This window comes from Ammospiza caudacuta, chromosome 19 (assembly GCF_027887145.1).
Source record: "Ammospiza caudacuta isolate bAmmCau1 chromosome 19, bAmmCau1.pri, whole genome shotgun sequence".
Lineage (NCBI taxonomy): Eukaryota > Metazoa > Chordata > Aves > Passeriformes > Passerellidae > Ammospiza > Ammospiza caudacuta.
Window position 1 is genome coordinate 8,486,633 of NC_080611.1, and position 22,709 is coordinate 8,509,341.

A 22,709-nucleotide genomic window follows, 5' to 3' on the forward strand; every position below is an offset into this window, starting at 1 on the left:
AGAAGATATGTGTACTTTTATGTTAACTTTCTGTAAAGGGAGACTGGTGTCTCCAGCAGCAATTTGTAATTCTCCTGTGACACTCCCAGTGGCACTATTCAAAGCACTGTTTGAATTCTTTTCATCAGCTCATGTTCACAGCAAACTTAATCTTCTGTTTGGAAGGTGGAGGGAGAAAGAAAAGAGGGGAAAAAAAAAAAAAAAAAAAAAAGGCAAGCTGGATCTTAGCTCTTGTGTCTGTGTTCCCAAGCATCCAAGTGTTTGTTTGCACAGCCTCCCCTGACACACACTGTCATTTGTCACCGTGGGATGGTACCTGCTGCTGTCTCTGAGCCCTGCCTGGGCTGGGCTGGCTCGGGGGGGAGGTAAATAGTGGGGGATTGACTCTGTGGGCTATGACTTTATTCACTGTAATGGCATTTGTGCTTTCTAAAGATCAAAGGCCAGGGGAAAAGGAAAAAAAAAAAAAAAAAGAGGTGGGGGCGGGGGAAGAGAAAGAAAATTGTTCACTGTAGACCCAGTCAGGAGCTTTCAGAAGTGCCTGTGAGAAATTAGGTGCCTCTCTTGCACATTTGATCACCCAACATTGAAATCCTGGTGAGAGAGCTTAGAGAAGGATCTGAAGAGAAAGGAGAATAACCACTCGTAAGTCAGGACTGCTGGGGAAGAATGAACAAGGAAGGTGCCAAATTTAACTGGATTTTGATTTATTTTCTTTTTCTAAATGCCAACTTTGCTTGTTCAGCCTGGTAGTTAAACAAATGAGAGGCTTTAAAACTGCAGTTAGATACAGATTAAAAGGAAAAAAGAAAGAAATCTGTTGTAAATTCATATATTTTGTTGCCAGCTATTGGGATAAAAGAAAGCTTTCTCAAATGGTATGGTATGGTATGGTATGGGTTCCACAATGGTCTCTATGGGTTTATTTGCCTTCCATAGGATTTCCCACGAAGAAAGATGAAATCTTTATGCTCATTAGTCACCAGGTACTACATGTTTATGTTCGTTATTCATATCTTAATACTGTAAAGACTTCAGCAGCATTTTTTTTCCTGTTTCAAACCACTGAGCACACTGCAGAATGTTCCAAGCTTCTGTATTTCATATATGGAGTTTCTTTCAGCTGGTTTCATGCACAAAACAGAGGGTGGTCATTATGGTGCATTCACATCACACTAAGTAGGAGTTAATGATGTATTCTCACTGTACTGTTTTCACGGAAAGATCTTTATAAAAATTGAGGCTTTTATCAAAACACAATGATATCAACACTTGAGTAATTTTCTTGGGCTTAGAGATGAATTTCTCACTAAGGGATGTGAGAACTGGAAACTTTGACCACTGTATATTGCTTTTGTAATTTTCCAATCCATACTTACATTTCTTCTGTGAAAAAGGCAGATCAAGGAGTAATTAGAAACTCACAGATTGCAGGCTGGGGTGGAGAGGAGGGACTGAGGTACCACCTGTAAACTCAAACTAGTTGTTCCCAACATTTTTAAAAACACATCCTATAAATCCGGTAACACCAGCAGTGTTGAATGAAGTGACTGCCTTCTTGAGGCCTGAAGAAATGGGGGTGTATTTTGGTATGAAATTCAGTGAAAAGCTGCAGTGAAAAGCTGCTGCTATGAATGTGGCTGGAGTTGTACAGGACAGCCCTGTGACTCCTGGTGTCACACCCCTGCTTGGAAATCTCAGTATTTTTTCCATGACCAAGGGGCATCTTTGATTATTTTGACAGGCTCATTGATCTTGATACCAAAGAGCAGCTGTGTGGATGCTTCTGCTTTTTAATGCCACGTGCTGTGTGCCTCAAAAATCACAAAAAAAGGTTGAAGAGGCACACATTAAAATGGCAGAACTGCACTTCTCAGTCACACATCAGTCAGTGCCCTCCTGAGGCACAAAGGTTTGTGCTCTGTTAAGTGCAGCACTGGGTTTGTGTATGCAAATCACAAATGTGGGTTTAATTTATCCTGTAGTAGTTACCATAAATAGCCTTATTATAGCTGATGTTGTAAGTGGGTGGGCAAAACAAGAGTAATCATAAAGGAAAATCTAAAATTATTCATTCACAAGGGATGTCATCAAAGAACAGTTTCTTCCTACAGCCACTGCTGCAGCAGCTCTGGGGAAGGAACGTGAGTTTTAATGGCTGTGTAGGTGCTTTAATATAATTTAGAAATCATGAGCCTCAATGTGTGCAAAGCCTCACACTATTTGGTGGAACTGGGCCTGTAAGTCTCTTTGCTGTTGCAGGCTGAAGACAGCTGAAAGAAATATTAAAACCACAACTTTAATCAAAGCCTGAAAATGTAGATTAAAGCAGGATTCATTCTATTAATTTTTTTCCTTGGATGGAAGTTATTTCAGCTACATTAGAAACTTAGAGTGTCTGTTAACTATTAAAGTTACTGTTCAATAATCTAGCAGATTTGATTGGAATTGCATTAAAACTGTTTCATGTAAATTGACTCAAAAATACGTTCAGTTGCCTCATTTTTGAAGCAGTTGTATGTCACACAGTTATTCAAGCTCCACCAAAGGTTATTTGAGGACACCATTTATGTGGGACATCTTTCTGCTGATAATTTTATATATTTTATCATGAATGTGTCTACATTTATCAAGCAAATGTCTTTTCCCTTTTAATTTACAGAGTAAGGAATATATGTAAGAAAACAGTTTTTCTCTGCTGCTGTGAGGGAAGGAAATGTACCAGTGCTTATGAAATTACTGTGTCATGGTTTGTTTAGGACATAATTAAGACATCAATCAGAAAGGGTTGATTCCTTCACTAGCAAAGTTAATGAGATATTAACCAACACTTTGAAGCTTGATCCAAGCTATCATTCTACTATTTCACAAATCCCCCAAATTCCTACCTTTATGGGCAGTGGTAGTGTGAAAGAAGACTTTAAAATTTTTCCCTATAATTTAAAAAAATGCTTTATTTTAAATTCCAAATGCAAGAAAGCAATTTTGATCATTGCAATAAATTTCTAGGTGTAAGTTATCACTAAACTGTTTTGCTTTAACCTGTTTGCAAACTGACAGTGCAGTGTCTTTCTGGGGGGCAGCCAGCCCTGCTGAACAGGAGCTTGCACGTGTTGAAGGCACTGACAACCCTTGCTGAGTGAATGCACCACACTTGTGATCATTCAATAGAAAGCATAAACAAAAGGAAGAGCTCCCAGAGCTGTTTGTCCCAATCCCTCTCTGAAGGACTGTATTTCACAGGAATATTGTCACCAAGGTGACCATCAAAGCAGGGAGAAAATCAATCCTGATTTTCTGAGAGAATGACACAATCTACCTGGTATCTAAATGTTTTCCTTAGGAAGCTTGATGCAACTTTTTAAAAGGAATCTTTAATGACCTTGTAACCAGGCAGCACAGAGGTGATAACTGAAGCATCTTCAGACTGTAATGAACAGCTGCTGAATTGCAGCAGAAAACTGCAAGTTGAACATTTGCACAGATTTCTTATCATAAAATACCTTTTTGGTATTTAAAATCTCCTGGACAGCTCTTTATCCATCTCTTCAATAAGTTGGTATAATCTGTATTTCCCTATATAATAGTTCATCCAAATGAGTGAGCTTGAGGAGGCCTTCCAGAAAGACAAAAAGCTTGAGATAAATACATGTTTACCCATTCTCAAGCAGAGATCTGGATTGTTTGCTTATATTTTCAAGGTACAATAAATTAGTGTTGCTTTCATTGTTACACAGAGTCCATGTAGTTTTGCTTCATTCAGCTTTTGGAAAAGCAGATTCCTATTTCCTCTGGCACAGAATATACTTAACAGAGAGGGTGCCCTATTTTTTCAGCTGTGTATGAACTGCTACTGTAATTGAAGAACTATGATCAGAAGTTGCTTTTAGGATTCCCCTGCACGTTTTCCTTATCCTGTCAAAAATCCATTCTAAAGATAAATCTGAACACATCCTGCACCATTTCTTTTAAAGTTTTCTCATTGCATGATCCAGATACACATCTATATGAACTTACACAATTGTTTACTAAAACACCACCTCACTTTCCTCTACTGACTGAAATTGTATCAGTTTGAACTGGTGAGAATTATTTATCTAAGAATATGGCTACTCCTAAGACAAGAAATTATTCCATCTCCGAACTTAAACCTCCATCTCTTTTGGTTTCTCTATAATCTATCCTGTCTATTTTTTGGCACTGATTCAATTTTCAGCATCTCTTCCTGCCTTGAACTTTATCTTGAAGAAACTGCGGACACAAGAGTGATTTCCCTTATGAAATCACTATTGCTAAACCTTTGCAATTTTTAAATAAAATGTGTTCCAAGATTTTTTTAAAAAAAAATCTATCTCCAAACAAGTGATAGATGGATGCTGCACATTTGGATTCGCTGACAGCTGCTGTCATGGTATCAGTGGAGGTTAAAGAGACTTTCTGCCTGGCTGTTCAGATTTCATACAAGGTGCCAATAAGGAGCAAAGGCACTTGAGTAGTGGGTATCAGCAAAAAGTTGCAGAATGTTCAGCCTGTGGCTAAGAAAAGTCTTCCACACCTTCTGTGCTGTCCAGCAAAAGAACCAAACCAATCAAAACATGCTCCTGGAGCAACTGAGTGGGTCAGGGCCTGTTGGAGTTAACAGTGCTCAACAGCTTTGGATGGGAATTTCTGATCCTTGACTGATCATATTCATTCCTCATTTGTTAAGGTTTTTTGGTTATAATTTTTGTATCATTTATTCTTGATACAGTGCTATTTTCAGGACAAGATAGATAATGCAAATGTCATTTTCTGACCTTTTTAAATCATGGCTTATCAATTGTAAAGAAACACAATTTGGGTTTTTTTATTTCCTTATCCGTTTGTTCCTGGATTTAAAAAAAAGTGTAAAATCTGGCGGTATTTCAAAAAGGTGATATTGTGTAACAGTTTCCTGCTTGTTTTGTCAGAGACAGACGTGAAAATGAGTTTATGTTAAACTAATATAACATACTCTCTATAGAGAGAAAATGGGGGAAAATCCATTGTAATTACTTTCAGATTTCCATTCCTTTGATACTTCACCCATAAGCTTAATTTTCTCACCCATCTGTGTATGCTAATTGGCTGTATTAATTATTTCATGTTGAAAGAGACTACTTCATAATTAGTTGGTTGTGTAATTTGAAGCAAATGCTACAGTGAATTGTACCTTTTTTTATTTGGAAATCATCTGCAAGCAGTTTTCTCAAAAGTGCTGTTTACAGCAAATTATTTACCTGGTAGTTATCCTTCAGGAATTGCTCTCTAATAATGTCTGAAAACTGATTTGGGGTATCTAATATTTCATTTTTTAATGTATTCTGTCATTTCTTTTTAAGATAGACACATATGGATGTATTCATTTTCAGTACAGTAATTCCTTATTTTCCTGATTGTTTTTCAAGGAAAGGAAAACTTTTCTGAGAAGACACCTGGTTTTATATAATTGTTTGCTTGTAAATACAGTTCAGATGCTGCTTTATGTACACAGATAGATGAAGGAAATTAAAAGGAACTGACTGTGCTTTGCAGCATGCACTGGACAAAACATATCTTGCATGGAGACAGCTTTCACTGCAAATTCAAAGCTTGCCACTGCAATCCCATTGGATTTTCTTGTATCCTCGTGATCACTCCTTTATTTCCCACCTCACGTTTCAGAAGTATTTCTGGTATGCGAGTGACATTCAATTCCTGCACTGTCATCTCCTGTGAGCACCATGTGCACATTTGGAAATACTCCCTGAATGTAGAAAGAGTTTTCTTTTCCATCTTGACAGCTGATGGACAACACAGAACAGCGGCAGCTCAGTGCTGCCAAGGTTTGTAGGGCTGGTGTTTGTGCTGTGATTTTCTGTTGTGAATAGCTGAATCTAGGCTTGAAGAAGGAGATGAAAGTAAGTATTTCTCATGTGCAGTGAGGTTTCATATCTGTAACCCGCTGGGAGGCTGTCCCTATCCAAACCTACGATCTGAGTCATCAGATCTGTGGGAGGTATGCAAAAGGCAGTAATTTAGAGAGGTTGTTATTTTTTGCTAACTAAATAGGAGCCCCCATTATGGAATGAAGATCATATTACATGGCGCTGTGGAATTTCACATAAAATTAGAGAAGATTCATTTCACTTTTAAGCCTGAACTCCTTATTTTTCATGAGGGCTCTATGAATGATTCTGGCTGAAAACAGCAGTTGTATTCTCCATATTATTTTCAAAAGCCTACTGAACAAAATGCTGCTTATTAAAATGCCCTTCAATGGTTCATAGATAGGTTTGTGGGAAAAACTGACCAAAATTTCTGGTTTCAATGGTGTATAACTATTTCCTTAAACTCATATTAAAATTATTTGTAATTCTTTTAATCATGTTTTCCTACTACTTATATTTAAAAGCTAAATTCTGGTATAAGTAAAGGGGATTCTATGCAATCTTTGTGGTGGTGGACTGGTACTATTAAGCTTGAATCTGTGCTTCTTTAAGTGTTAAAAGCCACAACTGCTTCACTTGTCTTTTTGTGTGTCTCACAAAGTCGTATTCTCCCAGCACAGCATGTGTGCTGATATATCAGAGTATTCCATTTTTAGATTGCCTATTTTCAGAAGAGGCTGGTAGTTAGGCTGGGATTTCTCACCCTTCTAAAAAATCATTCTTTAACTACTGCACCTCTTTGAACAAATTTTTTTGAGTGTCTGGGTGTTCTTCAGAAAATCCAAAGAACTATATTATGAGAATATGATATCACAGTCTCACAGTTGTATTTAAACTGTGACACTGTGGCATAATAATGGGCTCAATAATCAAACTTTCCTATGATATCAAAACATTAATACTCTAGCTTTTGCTGAAGTGCAAGTTCCTTTCTTAGTGTTAAGCTGGTTTTTAATATAGACTAATTTAAAGGAAAATGATGGAATCATCCATTAGCCATCAGATTTATTCTGTTTTAACTTCATGTAATCTAATCTGTGGGCTTTTCAAATACAAGTACCAATGTGGCATGTCAGTAATTTGAAAATTCAGTTCCATGGTAACTTCTTGAAGGGAGGCGGGTGCAAAATAAAAGTTAAATGAGCCAAAATTAGACAGAATTCCAACATTTCTATTAAGCCATATGAGGAAGGATAAATGGGCCCCGGAACAATATAAATGTCCAGTTCCAGCTCTCTCACAGGTCCACTGAGTGACCATTTAGATAAACTCTCCCTTCAATCTCCCTGCTTTCATTTTCCTGTTCCATCTATTTGCAATCCATGAAACTTTTGGGTGTTTGTACTTAGAGCAGTAATTCCAGTACAAAACACCCATCTCACAGAAGTCAGTGAGAAAATGTATCTCAGTCTTCTGGTAGAATATTGTAAAATAAATTACTTTGTCATTGAAAGCTTCTTTGCTAAAAATTTTAAATGGATTTTTTATATTTTTTTCGTGGCTCCTCTTCATCTATGATTCAAAGTTGTTCATACCAGCTTGGCTTTTTTCCTCCTTCTCTGTAGTTCAAATATTTCTCTTAAGAAAAGTCACCTTATTTGCCCTGAACATCAGACAACAAAGCCATCTGCACCAGCAATTCTTAGAGCAAACCCAGTGATTCAAGTTGAACTCTGCTTCTTCCCAAGTGCAGCTGGAATAACCAAATCAACCTTCTGGTTTTAATCCAATTTAGATAAAAGACAAAGCCAGACAACAAATTCACCCTGCATACTGATAGTGACTAATTTTCAAATTCTTAATAATTGTGTCCCCTAATTAAAACCAAACTACACAGTTTTATTAGACAGTACAGGCAAGAGAACAGATCGGGTGCTTCCAAACTGCTAGAGCACAAGATTTTCTGTTAGATGATTGTATATATTAAATTGTTATTCACCTCATTGCAAATCCATGCCTTTATTTCCATCTGAGTAGCAACACTGGATGTTGCATGGAAGTTTTTTGCAGGTGTGCTTGTTTGGAAAAGTGGATAGAGGCCCAGAATGAATTCTCCCAGAACGGTATCTGCCGGGATGCAAGATATATTCTCAATTGCAATCATTCAAAAGACCTGCATTGAATGAAATGCTGCAAAATATGATGTAAAACATATTATTTACTTATTTTAAAAATGTCACAAAACAGGTATCAAAATTGGCCTGATAAATGTGGACATTTCTGTGTTTGTGCTTTGTGTGTGTGTGAGGAAGGTTGAAGCTGTAACCACGAAGAGCATCTGAAGTAAAACCCTGAGCATTTCTTTCTGTCCCAAGGCTCAGGTGTAACACTGATCAGGGCTACCTGCAGGGTAATTCTCTTGCCAGCACTGAATATCTGTAAGATTTCACTTGGGCTCAGTGTTGCCTATAGCTGAGACTGGCTGCATTACCGTATGAGCATTCAGGGCAGGTTTGTGGGGAGCTCATTACCAGTTTTCAATGACACACATTCACACAGACCATGCCCCTTAAAAAAAACAATGCAGAGAAAAGGTACCCAGTGAGAGGTTGCACATTGTGTGAATTCAGTTAATTTTTCCTTATAGCACCTCATAATTTTCCAGAACAGAGATCATTAATCATCCCAAAGTGTGTAGAAGTTTGGGCAATAGCTGTAAGACCACCAAATGCTGACCCTGAAGGAAATTAATTACTAAAGGTGAAAAGCAAGTGTTTTCTTAAATAAGCCACCTAAGCTGCCTGGTTTTGCAAATATTTATTAACACAATTCAGATGAAATCAGATCAGCACTTCTGGCTGCAGAGAGTGTTGTTTCATTGCAACAGGAGTCCTCGTTTCCAAATCCATATTCAATCTTTTAACACAGCAGCAAATTATATTCCCCATCTGTCTCCTGCGACAGCCCTAATGAATGTAATAACTGAATGGTGATGTACAAACCCTTTTGAAGTACCTCATTTATAAAATATAGGAAGTAGTTATTTATAATAAGCTGTTGGGGAGATGGGGTTTTATAGTTTTTGAACTTTTTAATATTTTCAATTTTCTGCATGTAACTGAAACATAAGTGAGCACATGATAACCAAAGATTTTTGATACAGGAAACTCTAGGGCAGGGTGAGCCTGATATCTCAAAGGTTTTCCCAGCCAATGTGTCTGTTCTAGGACTAACAAGTGCTTTACCATGATTTGAAGAACAAAAGGTGCTGAGACTGAACCAGCTGTGGCCCTGAGCTGTCCCACCCACGGTGACTCTGGGCATTGCCAGAGCCCTGCTGTGCGCTCGAAGCACCTCCTGCCCTGAGGTTAACCAGCAGTGTTCTCTCTGATTTGAGGGTGAGTGAGAAGGAGTAAAACACATCCCAGAGGGTCTATGAACAGCATGGAAGTTCATATAGACTTTTGCCAACACGTCAGGACTTGGCCTATACCACAAGCCCTCCTTGAAGAATTGGCCTGATAGCTGTTTTCCAAGGACTTTGCTAAGTCAGAGTTTGAATGTGGAGATAAAGCCCACAATTTTATACTCTGAATCAGATTCTCTTTGACCTGCTGGAAAACAGAGGAAGTCATGCTGCAATGAAGCAGCATGAATGAACATTTCAGCCATGAAAAGCAGGAGTTTATTTCAGATTAATTTCTCACCTTTGGATTTGGTTGATGCATTAGTTCAATGTAATAAAGAGAGAAATGGGAAGAGGGGCTGTGCTCTAAATTCGTCCAAAAAGTGTGTGGTCATTAGAGAGCAATTATCACTTTGTATTCTGTCTTGTTTGTGAGATGGAGATGGGACTTGTGGCAAGGCCAAGCACTGATGTTTATTGCTCAGTGAGAGGCTGGAATGGTTAATTGAGAGGGAACAGATTCATCAGGTTCAGAGATAAAGAAAAGTGATGGCGAGATATTTTCATGAGCTGCTGTTCTCACTGCTACAGTTTTTGAAAGCCTTCAAAACAGTAAAAAAATAAATATTTTTGTTAAAGCAGTATATAGACCTGCTATATTCCAAACAGACAAGACTTGATTGCACTTCTTACCGTTTAATTTCACTTTTATTGAAATGTTGCACTTGAGGTAAGAACAATTACATCTTTTGAATTTTGCCACTGATTTTGCTGTGCCCCAGACCTCTTGTAAAGGATAAACAATCATATGTCCTTGTCTCTCTAAAGTATAAAAAGGTTTCAACAAAAACTGTTATGTCCATGTGCATTGCCTCTGCAGTAAACCTTGGATCTTCGTGATTCAAAGCTATTATAATTTCTCAGAAAAAATGAATGTTTAAATTTGAACATTGTGAAAAAGAATGGCAGTGGCAAATCTATAATTACTTCACAGCAATCTTTTCCATTCTGTTTGGGAATTCTGTTTGGGTTTTTTCACTGCTTCTGTGATGCATTGGTTTGGAATTCCTCAGAGTTATTTTCATTTAAACTCAAATGTAAATGAACAGCCACATCAGACCAAATGACTGCAGTATGAATTCCACTTGTGGAAGATTCTCACAGGCAGGCAGGGGGATGCTTCCATATTGCATAGATAACCTGCAGAGCTGTTCACAAAAACTGATCCAGAGAGATAGATCTCCTTGTGGTTCTTCCTCTGATAGAGCAGACAAATAGGCTCTTGGTTTGAATTGTTGTTATCTTAAACAATCTGTCTCCATCAGGATCTGAACAAATTATTCACCCCAGGTAAATGTTACCCTTTGAAAATAGCCCCTTTTCCTACTCTTTGTCCTCAGTAGCAAAGTTTTCCTGGTATGGTACCTTACTCTGGTTTTTTTTGTGGTTTGGTTTGCTGCTGGTTTTGTGTATGTGTTTCTTTCTAAATGTCTGATTTTAATATGTTAAAGTCACTAAATGCCATAAATAGACTTCTGCTTTAATCAGGGCAAACAAGCTGCTCTTTAAGGAATATCTGCTTAGTGAAATAAACAGTGCTTGGGGTTCACAGAACAGCAGGAAGCTGTTCTTCTGTTCTTTCTTTATTCAGTATGAAAAATAATGGCATTTGTGTAGTATTTTATAATGAATGCTCTTATACAGTATTGAAGAAAAGTTAATCAATCTTCAGAAACAGACTTTATATTAATAAGTATACTGCTAATTACTACAATCATATAAAAGTTGCAATGACACCTATCTATATATTTGTATGTTCTTTTTGGTCTTTTTAAAGACTGTGTCACAAGCCTAAAGATGCCTTCAGTCTAAAAAAAGAAGATGCTTCTCTGGGATGTTGTGTGTCTGCCTCTGTTCAGCTTCGTTCCATGCTCAATTTTGCTAAATTCAGTTTTTTTCTTTATTCTTTCCTAATCTAGAAATTGCCAGCTATGAAAAGATTGTTAATTTCTGTTTGTAAAATGTTCTGGTGTAACTTGAATTAAATGTAGTGCAGCTGGGAGCAGTCATGGCTGAACAATACATGGCATAAATTATCTCTATGTTGAGTGTCTGACTAGATAACATAATCAACAGGAGGCTGACAAAACATCACAGCTGCCTGTTGTTGCTGACAACTTCATTATTTCCATGATGTTCAGATGGGTAATTTGTTTCTGAGGGACAGCAATATCTTCAGACATGTCCAATGGTCTCATGTACTTTATAGGCTTCCTGAAACTGCATGTGTTTGCACAGATTGAGGGGGTTTTCCTGATCTGGGGAATAATTGCAAGAACCACCAGCAAAGAGCTCTGCTCTGCATTGGTTTTGCAGTAGAGCAGCACTCCCATGTATCAGGATTGGTGCACATCTCCTGATAGGTAACAGCAGCTGCCCTTTGATTCCTTGGTTCAAACAGGGAGGGCTTTGAGGCACTGATGGACTTCTTATACTATTTTATTTCTGTTTACCTTAACTTAAACTCCAAAAGATCCCAAATGACTCCGTAGTTTTGTAGCTCTGACAGCCCAGGCCTGATTCTATTCCACTGCAGCCAGGAATTATTATTCTCAGGAATTTTCCAAGTAAAAAGACTAGCAGGGGTAAACAAGCCACTGTGACTGTACGAAAAATATGCCATCTTTAAAGAATTCTGACCAAACAGTTCTGAGTTTCTGCTAGTTCATTTAAAACCATAGTGTGAAGTACAAGCAGCAAGTCCACAGCTGCCACCAGGCTGAGAATTCCTCCCATCTGCATCTTTCCTCTGGGAATCTGCAAGCCCCAGGCACGGGTGCATCTGCCAAGTCCAGCTGTGCAGAGCCTGGATGTGTTGGGTTCCAGGTGGGGCTGACAGAACCCTGGGCTGGGAGCTGTGGCTCCAGAGGAAACCTGGAGGAGGCAGGGCTGCCAAGCCCAGTTCCACTCGTCACTGACATCACATTGCCTCACACATTTCAGAATATTTGGGGAAATTATTTCTAAGCTTAGTCCAAACACAATTATTTTTTCTTTACTCACAATTTCAGAATTTTTCAAGTTTGATCATGTCTGTGACTGATCAACTGGGAAATATTTGGCTTTTTCATAAGCATACTGAATACTTCTGTGTCTTTGTGGATAATAGGTTATTTGCTATGGATTTGAATCAAGAACACTGGCTAAAGTAACTAGTGAAACAGCAAGACTCCAATCAATGTCCTTGAAGAAACCCAAGAAACCAGGTAACAGGACAGAGAATAAACAAATTGGCAAAGGGGTATGTGTGAAAGATGATAGGTAAACAAGGAGCCGGAGAGGCAGGAATTGCCAAAACCAGAGTTGGAATTTACTCCAGTACGTGTTATGTATAAAAATGTGCAAGAAAGAATGAGTGTGGGGACAAAGAAACATGAACTTTTATGTGTTTGGGGGTTTGTTTGCTTTTTATTTTACCTTTCCCACTGAATATTTTTGACTGTATGAAAAAAACTACCCCATTATCTTGTTTCAGGGAGAAGAGTCACTTTAACTAGCTTTCAAGTAATGGAATTTTAAAATGAGAGTGCCTACAGGTGTCAGAGTTAGCCACTTTGTCTTGTTACTTTGGGAAGGGGTGGAGATCCCAGTCCCAGGTATCCAATCTGCCTGGCTCCACTGCTGTGATAGTGGATGGAGATCTGATATTTGAGCAATATTTGTTCCTTTTGTGGGACTGTGAACAACCTAAAAGGCAGCTTTGTCTCTTATGATGGAACAGCTTTGCCATCGCTGCAAGTAAAGCCAGGCTCCAAGTCCTTTTCTCCACTCCAACCTTCCCACCCAGTTTCTAGTGGGCAAATCCAAATGTTTTTCACAGCCACTGCAGGCGATGTAAAGCAGGGACAGGCTGGGGTCCGGGGATGGGGGTGCCCTGCTGGGGATAGAGGATGCTCTACTGGGGATGGGGGGGATGCCCTGCTGGGGATGGGGGGATGCCCTGCTGGGGATGCCCTGCTGGGGATGGGGGGATGCCCTGCTGGGGATGGGGGGATGCCCTGCTGGGGATGGGGGGGGATGCCCTGCTGGGCATGGGGGATACCCTGTTGGAGATGGGGATGCCCTGCTGGGCACCGTGTCCCGGGACAGGGATCCCGGCGTGGCCGCCGCTCCGGGACCTCTCCCGGGCTGGGGAGAGCTGGGTGGACGCTGCCACCTATCGATGGATGGAGGAGCGAAACCCCAGTCCAAACACGGAGCTCCTCATCCCAGAAACCTCCCAAGGTCGGGGAGGAACGAGCAGAATTTGCTACGTGGAGTTAATGGCCAACACGACGCTAAAAAGCCTGCGGTGTGTAAAGCTGAGAACAGCACAGGGTGAGGTCTGGGGGACTGTGGCACTGAATCAGCCAACTTGGGCAGCCTCCTTAAACAAAATGTGCCACTAAATGTACATCTTCACAAAAACACGCAGCTTTAGCAGCAGTGAGAGCAAGAGCAGCTTGTGGGATCAGCTCTCCTTGTGTGCCACAGGCAGGGAACTTCTGACTCACCAGTCGTGGAAGGAAAACCTGTGGCAGGAGGTTAAGGCAGCAGTGTGAGTGCAGCCAGCAAAATGCTCTGTGCAGCTCTGGAGAGAGGAATGCAAGGGCAAGGAGAACTGGATGGCTTCTCTGTCCTCTGATGGAAGCATCACAGGCTGAGGATGGGCAAGTTTCTGCAGGAGATCAGACTAAAGGATCTTCTTCCACGTGTTTCATCATAAACCCAGGGTCTATTTCTTCTGTAGGTCTTTTAGCCTTCTTCATTTCTAGAACTAGATGTAGGTGTCTCTCACAGTTATTTACAAACATTCAATAATAATGTTTAATAATTGCATTTTTATCATTTGCTAAATGTATGATTACTTCTTTTACATTACCGGGAATTGCTTTGTTTCTTCTGGATTTTGAACAGGCTAATTATGAATTTATATTCGTAGGTCAAGAAGATTATAAATATATTAACTTGTGCCAAAAAACCTAATTGTATTTCACAAGAACTAGGCTTGGGCAAGAAAACATCTTGACTTTTTCTACTCTGCTAAATACTGTTTGGGTAGAAAAAGGACTAAAGCATTTAAAAAATCAAAATGGCAATGAAAAAGGGCTGCTTTCCACCATGCTGAAGGGAGAAAGCAGAAGATAGAATTATTGAACCACAATGAACTGGTGCTGGAAATGTTTAAGAATAGACTGATTTCTAGAAATTCACTCTATGTTTTTCCCCTCAACACAGCTGGAAATGGAGAATTCCTTTACAAGTGAGTTCCATAGGTGAGGCCTATATAGGCAAATAAAACTTATTTGGAGACTTTGCCTTAGAAGAATCATCTCTATTTAGCACAGCACTGAAAATGGAGTTCCTAGGCTTACATTTATTTTTAACTGATTTAGACATTTCAGATTTTCAGCATGTTTTTTCCAGATAGTATCTCAGTGTTAGAGAGGTATTTGGTGGTTTTTGAAAGATTTCCAATTCCCTCCTGTTGGCAAGGAGAAGTGACCTCAGTCAGCTCTCTGACTAATGATCCTTGGAAGGAGCAGAACAAAAGAGGGAATCCTGTAAATGGAGGGCCTGTGATTTTCAAGGTACAGGAGAAGGAATGCTGTGCATAGGATATTGTAATAGCACTTTGCAATTCTCTGCTGCAGCAAAGCAAGTAACTATTTGTATTTGATATTCTCATTATGCCCCATAACTATATGCACTTGATATTCTCATTATTTGCATTTGATATTCTCATATGCCCATGTCTGTGTGTATGTTTACACATGTACATGCAGGCATGTGTGTTGACAGAAAACCCCCAAAGAATGGTTTGATCCATATCCAGATTGGTTTAAAAAATACAGCTTAGCTTCCAGTTCCATGGCACACAAACATCAGGCCCAGGACTACATTTGAGCTTCAGCTACTTGGGCAAAAGGATGCCCTTGGGTATGAGGCACAGCACCTCAGCTGAGGTTTGAACTGTGGGAGAATCAGGCTGATCAACAGATTTTGGGAGGTTTCCAACATTTTCCAAAATCATGTCTGAATAAAACCAGGGAAGAAAACTCCGCAGATTGTAAGAGTAGCTCTGGTATCTCCTTAAAAATAATCCAAAATACTTTTCTGTAGATATTAATGGTCACTGGCTAGGGCCAGGAATTGCTGTGTTTTGGTTCTTTTCTATTATCTGATGTTGCCCTGGAGTTTTCTGATTGCATGAATTTAACCCAGTGGACTGTCTAGAAGGATAACAATTTCCTAGGTTGTTGTTTATCTTTGATTGTCACCTTCACTGTTTTTAGAATTCTGTATATGGGTATTTGAAATATTCCACATTTGACTTTGTGATTTTTTGTGGGTTTCTGTGGGTTCCAGCATTTGCAATTTTTTTGCCCTACAGTAAAAAAATGAGATTTTGAAATATCACTATTTTCCTATTTTGGAAGCTCCTAATGCAGACATTACAGGATCTGCTTTAGCATCCGTAGAGTGTGCTTTTGTTATCCATTTAATAATCTTTTTGAGGCGTAACCTGTTCAGGCTGGGAGCTTTCCAATGATGTTGCAGATGTCCCACAGCTATGGCTATGCCTGCTGCTTTTGTTGCTATGATTGCAGACAGCTGGCGTGGTAGCTTGCTTGGAGAAAGAAGAAACAATACATCACATGCAACAAGCACTACTGCACTGTGATTTTTACCCCTTCCTCTCACTGTTCTAGCATAAAACCAGCTGCTTGAGGATGGCTGCATTAATGATTTTTTGCTCATACTTCATGCCAAATTAATTACAATCACAGTTTTGTTTACTCTGGCAGTAATTATTTTTTCTACTTGCACGCTGTGCTGCTGATCAGTTTTAAAGGCTACAACAAGCTAAAAGCACACAGAAGTCATGGCATCTCTCACATGGAGGCTTCACATATTGGTCATTCCTACAGCTGCACAGGTAACTGGGACAGAGTTTAGGCACCAAACATTCTACCTGTGATACAACACTACTTGCTTTAAATACTGTTCTGCTCTGAGGTTTTAGCAGCAATCTTGGACTTCAGTAATCACTAGTAACAGGCTTTTTCATATCTGATCATTCATGCAGTGTAAGGAAGAGATTTACTCATTCTGCCCAGAGGCTGAGCCAGCAGAGACAGCAGAGCTAATGTGATTCATTGAAGGAAGAGTGGGGACAATTAACAGCAACTTGTTCACCTTTTGCCTTGGATAGCCTAAGCTGGTAAGTCAAATTTAACTCTTTAATGCACATATTCCTAATTACTAGTTTCAAGTATGTTTGATTCATAAACATACAGTACTGAGGGGTTTCTCAGCTGTTGTGTTTTCCTAAAATCCTAAGAGAATGCTTTTACAGCTATGCTGTGCCCTACCAATGCACCTGTCTTTAGAGTGTAGCATGTATGTGCCACATACAACAGTGATCTATAATTTAGGTATTTCTATTTCTTTCTCTGCAACATGTTTTTGAGGGACATGAATTATAGGTCAGTATCAGACAATTAAAAAGGAAAAAATCCCACAAATCTTTTGTAAAGGTAAATATTTTATATTAATTTGAATTTGAATTTGACTATTAAAGGACCCTGGTGATGGGGAATAAAATGGTTCAGTGCTTAGGTGCAAGTAGAAATCTGATCACAAAGATGAAACTGTAGGATGTGCAGAATGAAATATGAAATATGACCAGGGAGACCTTGGTCCCTGGTTTGGTTCCTAGCCATAGCACAGTGACAGTCACACTGGTTTGATGGGTATTTCCAGGGCAGGGCAGTAACTGTTTCCCCAGAGATCTGCTGCAAGACTTTTATGCTCTGTAATTCTTGGAAATGAAAACTGCTGTTAATTATGTCTGGTTGTAAGGGGAGCTGCTGTTGTTATTTTTTCTAGTCCTGCCTTTCCCAGTAAAACCTGGTGCTGTGCTGCCTGTTGCAGTGCTCACCTTGCTGTGGGGGTGCAAATTAGATCACACAGGGCTACTCCAAACCATATGGAGAGGTTCTTATGTCATCCTGAACCATGTCAGATTTGTGCAGAGGCTTCTGGATGTAAAAATCTCAAATGGGGCTGTTCTGCACATCTTCTTTTTCTAAATTATTAGTCTTCCAGGTGCTGCAAAAATTAGTTCTGACAATGACACAACCTCGGGCTAAGTGCATTTCAACTGGGGTGTTTGTTGTTTCAGTCAAGACAATGCACATTTCAAGTATTCACCTGATTGTTGAGGCAAGGATATGGTTGTAAAAGAAATAAAATTATTGACTTTTTAAAGGAGCCTAAAAATACTCTCATGAAATCGTTGATTTCTGTCCAAAAATAACAGCACCAAAAAACCCCTGTGCTTTCCATCACAGAATCATGTGGATCAAGCTGTCTCTTTTCCTTATTTCTTATTACGCTTTTCACCCACAATTCTGTCCAATCTCATTCCTATTGCTCTACTGTGAGTCATTTCCAGCCTAATAAGATACCACTTCCAGAAAGTTTTACAGAATATTCAGCTTGCCTTTTTTTTTTCATTTCATACCTTGTATGTACTAGCAAGGATGCTCAGTACAATAATCTGCAGTAGCATTTTGTAGTTTTTCAGTGTACTCGTGTTTCAGTACACTGATGAAAAAATGCAGCTTGTTCACATCATGTCATTCCAGCTATTGCTTTATTGTTCCACAGTTATCCCCTGCACTTCTTTGGGATATTGATGGTGACTATACAGGGAACACATCTATGTTTCAAGTCATTTGTGATTCACCAGTTCTGTGTGGATAGCAAGGATGCCATCTGTTTTATTGTTAGCTGCTATTTCAAGGATGTTTACTTAGCTTTTCTATGGATTCACCCGCTCTTGACTTCACAGAAACATTGATGAGATTATAAAAGATTCTGTTCTCTTCTTCCATCAGTGTCAGACCATGGATCTGCTCTGGGTTTTTACTGACAAAGTTTCCACATGTGGCAAGGGCACACTGTGGTTACTGTCCTCAGAAGTTGTTTAGGTGGTTACTAACACACTGTTGTTTCCTTCTGAATGGATAGATCCTGGTTCATTCACCAGATCAAGGTGGGAAGGACCCCAGCTACCCCAAGGAATGGTAATAACTGGAGTCAAATTATGTTTAGCCACAGTCCATAAGAACAGTAACCCATGCCATGGGAAACAGGCTTGGTAGTTAACTGCTCTGAACCTTTTCTGGCTTGGTGACACAGATTAGCACCTCAGTGATGCCTAAGTTTGCTTTGGTTCAAAGCTTACACCAGCATTTTAGAATGCTGTAACAGAGACTCCAGTTTCTTTTTACAGTGTAGACATTGAAACAGAGAAAACAGCCCTGCCAACTGTCTGGGTTTTGAATGTGTATTGGGACAGGTGTCACTAGAGCACCTCTCCCAAAGACTCTCATTTCCTGGAAAACTGTCCAAGAACTGACAGGTGCTTCTCCTTTACTTGCTCAGGTTAGTATTTTCTCATAAAAGAAAATGCAGCTGTCAAGCTGTTCTCTGTAGAAATTTGAGATTCTGGAAACAATTTCTCCCTTCTCAAGAAAAGCTTGAACTTGATGACTTTCAAGAGATTCTGTGAAAAATATCTGGGCAACTGAGTTGAAGATGGAGACAAATACACTTCCTGCATTAGTGAAGGCTGGAGAAGAGAAGGCTGTACTCTAAATGGACAGGGCAAACACAGAGCAGGATAAAGTAAAACAACAAGTAGACACAACCAGTGCCTGCTCACTACATGAGGAAAAAGCCACTCATTATGAAACTGTCTATAGCAACATTTACTTTTGGGTGTCACTTTTTTCTGACACCTGTATTCCCAGAACTCACTCTGCAAAAACATTGTTTCCCTCATTAATTGAAACTCCTTCTCCCTATATGAATTAGCAAATAATTCTGGGGTGATCTGTTTTCTTTTTCCATCTTTAATTGTCTGTCTCCATAGATATCCATAGGTGTAATTCCATAAAGAGCGATTTGCCATTGAAAAAGCCCCAAACATGTGCAGAAGCTGTGTGTGAAGGTGATTTTAGGCCCAGCAGCCTTGCACTGTGTGTTGCAGTGACACACTTCTGATCAACGACGTTGGTCCAGCAAAACCTCACTAAACAGCTGCTGCTTTCCCTCTAGAAAACCCTGGCTGAGAATGACCCAGCAAATGCACAACTTGAGCCTGCTGCAGAGCAAAAAGCACAGCATGCCCTCGTCGCCCAGCGCGGCCAAGCGGCTCTACCGGAACCTGTCGGAGAAGCTGAAGGGCAGCCACACGTCCTTCGACGAGGCCTACTTCCGATCCCGCTGCGACCGCCTCAGCCTCCGCAAGGCCTCCATGGTAACACCTGCCTCTGCCCTCTCCCATCTCCCTCCTCAGCTGCCTTTTCACCTCCACATTCTCCTCATCTCGCTTTGTTCCCTCACGAGTGCGTGTGTTCTTCCCAGCCTTACCATTAATGACCCTTTGTCAAGAGTTTGGCCTTCTTGAAGGGTAAAGACAGGCTACCTACTCAAGTGGTGATGCTTTATTTTAGGAGTAAGGTTGTAACTTGGCACTTACATGACAAAATGTGAATTAAATCTATAGAGGCAAGTGTTTCTCTTACAAGAGAAGAATAAAGCATGTTTTGAGAAAAGTGAAGATGGCTTTTAATAGAAGTTCCCATTTTTCCACACGACAGAGCAAATGGAACTTTCAGGCATGGCAGATAAGTGTAATGATACTACCAAACTGTGGTGATGGTCAGTAGATAACTGATGCTTTATTTTAGGAGTAAGGTTGGTGATGCTTTATTTAGGAGTAAGATTGTAACTTCTGGTGATGTTTTATTTTAGGAGTAAGGTTGTAACTTGGCACTTACATGACAAAACATGAATTAAATCTATAGAGGCAAGTGTTTCTCTTACAAGAGAAGAATAAAACATGTTTTGAGAAAAGTGATGATGGCTTTCAATAGAAGTTCCCATTTTTCCAAACAACAGAGCAAATGGAACTTTCAGGCATGACAGATAAGTGTAAAGCTACTACCAGACTGTGGTGATGGTCAGTAGATAACTGATGCTTTATTTTAGGAGTAAGGTTGTAACTTGGCACTTACATGACAAAACGTGAATTAAATCTATAAATGCAAGTGTTTCTCTTACAAGAAAAGAATAAAACATGTTTTCAGAAAAGTGTAGATGGCTTTTAATAGAAGTTCCCATTTTTCCAAACAACAGAGCAAATGGAACTTTCAGGCATGGCTGGGCCAGATAACAAAAATATCACATTTTGTCAGAAGGAGAAAGGACACTCTAGACTCCTTTAATACTCACAAGTTATGTAATAGATGTATTATATAAATCAGTGCAAGAATTGGAAATTATTTTTCATTCAATTAGCTGATGCTGTCCCCGCGGATTGTGCTTTCCCAAAGTCAGAAGACCTTGCATGACCTGTGGAGACTGTTGTCTCTCTCTGTGAAGAAAGACCATGACCTGAAGGAAGCAGGGGACCATGGCTGCTTCCTCTCAGCTCTTCCAGAGCCAATAGATTCTTGTTTCATAAGAGAAGCTTGAAATTCAAACAAGGCTTGTGAGCTGGAGAACAGCCTTTTCGTGGCAGCCAGCTGTGGTGTCGGCTGTAGCAGCTCTGCTTCTGAGGCTTTGGGTTTCCAAATGCTTTTCAGTTTGTAGGGATGATTTGAATTGAGGTCTCAAAGTATGAACCGTGGGGAAAGATTCTTTAGATGAATTTTTTAGCCACTATCTTATCTTGTCTTCTTTTTTTTTTTTTTCAACTTCAATTTCAAGCATGACTGAGGGAGTGAAGGAGGATAAACCAGTGCTGGGGACAAGCCAGAGCAGACTGACATGTAGGCTGAATGAATGCCAGCCTGTGAGCATATCTTCTGACCAGTGTTTATCTAAATACACCTTTCAGATTACATTTTCCTTCAACATGGGCTCTTCTGTCATACTTCACTAATAAGAAGAGAAATTGCCAGTGAGCTGAGCCAAAGGACTGAGGAGCAGGGCAACTGCTGCTGGGGGCCAAGTCCTCTGCTAACCCTGAGCCAGTAACTCAGAACCTCAGATCTGTCCCTTTTCACTCTGATCTGCCAGCAGTGGGAGTGCCTATTCCATCAGTTATCATCATTGGGAGACCTGATTTTATGTTGTGTGGATGGGGATTTAATGGGACACAGACATATCTGTGCTAACTTTGTTCCCCCAGCCCACTACACTGTCATGGGAGTGTCACAGCCTTTGTCACTGACAAAAACCCAGCAGAGGAACCTCCAGGTACCACCAGTCTGGGGTCTGAGCTGGTGTCCACAACAGGCAGTGAATAGACTCCCACTGAACTTGAGAGGCTTTGGATGCCATTCTATCCATTCTGCTTGTTGTTTTCCCAGTTTTCCCTAGAAATAAACAGCAAGAAAACTATTAGTGAAGGGGTGGAAATATTCCAGGTCAAGTTGCTAGCTCATGTATTTTCAAATCATTGAATTTCTGTGCTGTTGAGCTAAGGAGTAAAATCATGTCTCCAGACAAGTGAACAAAATTTGTTAGAATTTGTTTTCTTTCAGCTTTGGCTTGTGAAGAGTTTTCTTTCCACTCTCTCTTGCTGTGCAACACTTTCCATTCAGTAAATTGTTGTCTTGCTGCAGACATAGCAATGTCCCAAAGTAGCTTTATTCTTGAACTCATGTTTATCAAAACAAGTCTTTGCAGAAACTACCTTACCACTTTTTCCAACTCCAGTAGTACATAGTGGACTTTTTCAGTCAAACTTAGAGCAAATAGCTTGAAAGGGGCACTTCATTTTAATTAAGCTACATAAGATTGCATTTCTAAACACTCTGGCACTGAATCACTTACTGGAACATGGTTATTACTTACTGCAAAGCAATACTGTAGTTCTTTTCAGTATATACATTTGTGCATCACAGCAACACCTAAATAAATTAATCACATAGCACAGCTGTCCAGCTATGATTAGAGGCTGCAGGACTGAGTCAAGGAAAAAGCAACGTAAAAACTGCTCCTAAACTTCACCCAATCACTTTTAAATGTGATTAAGTTTTCCTTTGAATTTAATGCTTTTGTCCTTTCAGAGCAGAAGGAAGTTATCTAGTAAAGGTAAATGATTGCTCTTGTTAGTATTTGTGACAATGTCAGCTGGACTAAAATAGAGCACTGGGGTTTAAAGACATTACTCCTTATACATGTTTGGATTTCTTATCCCAAGGCTGCAGATGCCTGAGACATGCTGCAATACTAGAAAGTCTTCTACATGGAATGTGATAAGCTTTTTGCAGCAAACTATATTGTTTTCAAATATATTTCTGTTTTCTGTGTGAAAGCGAATAGGGAAAAGTTGGTCAGGTGTGTAGAAT

At 39.7% G+C, this 22,709-nt stretch overlaps 1 protein-coding gene across 1 annotated transcript in view; it reads left to right on the forward strand.

Moving 5' to 3' along the window:
• The first annotated feature begins 19,479 nt into the window (after positions 1-19,479).
• Positions 19,480-22,709, forward strand: part of ANKFN1 (ankyrin repeat and fibronectin type III domain containing 1) — a 59,604-nt gene continuing 56,374 nt past the window's right edge. The window contains exon 1 of the mRNA XM_058817435.1: positions 19,480-19,666. Within this exon, the coding sequence (XP_058673418.1) occupies positions 19,481-19,666 (186 nt within the window). The 5' untranslated portion in view covers position 19,480. The remainder of the gene's footprint in view (positions 19,667-22,709) is intronic.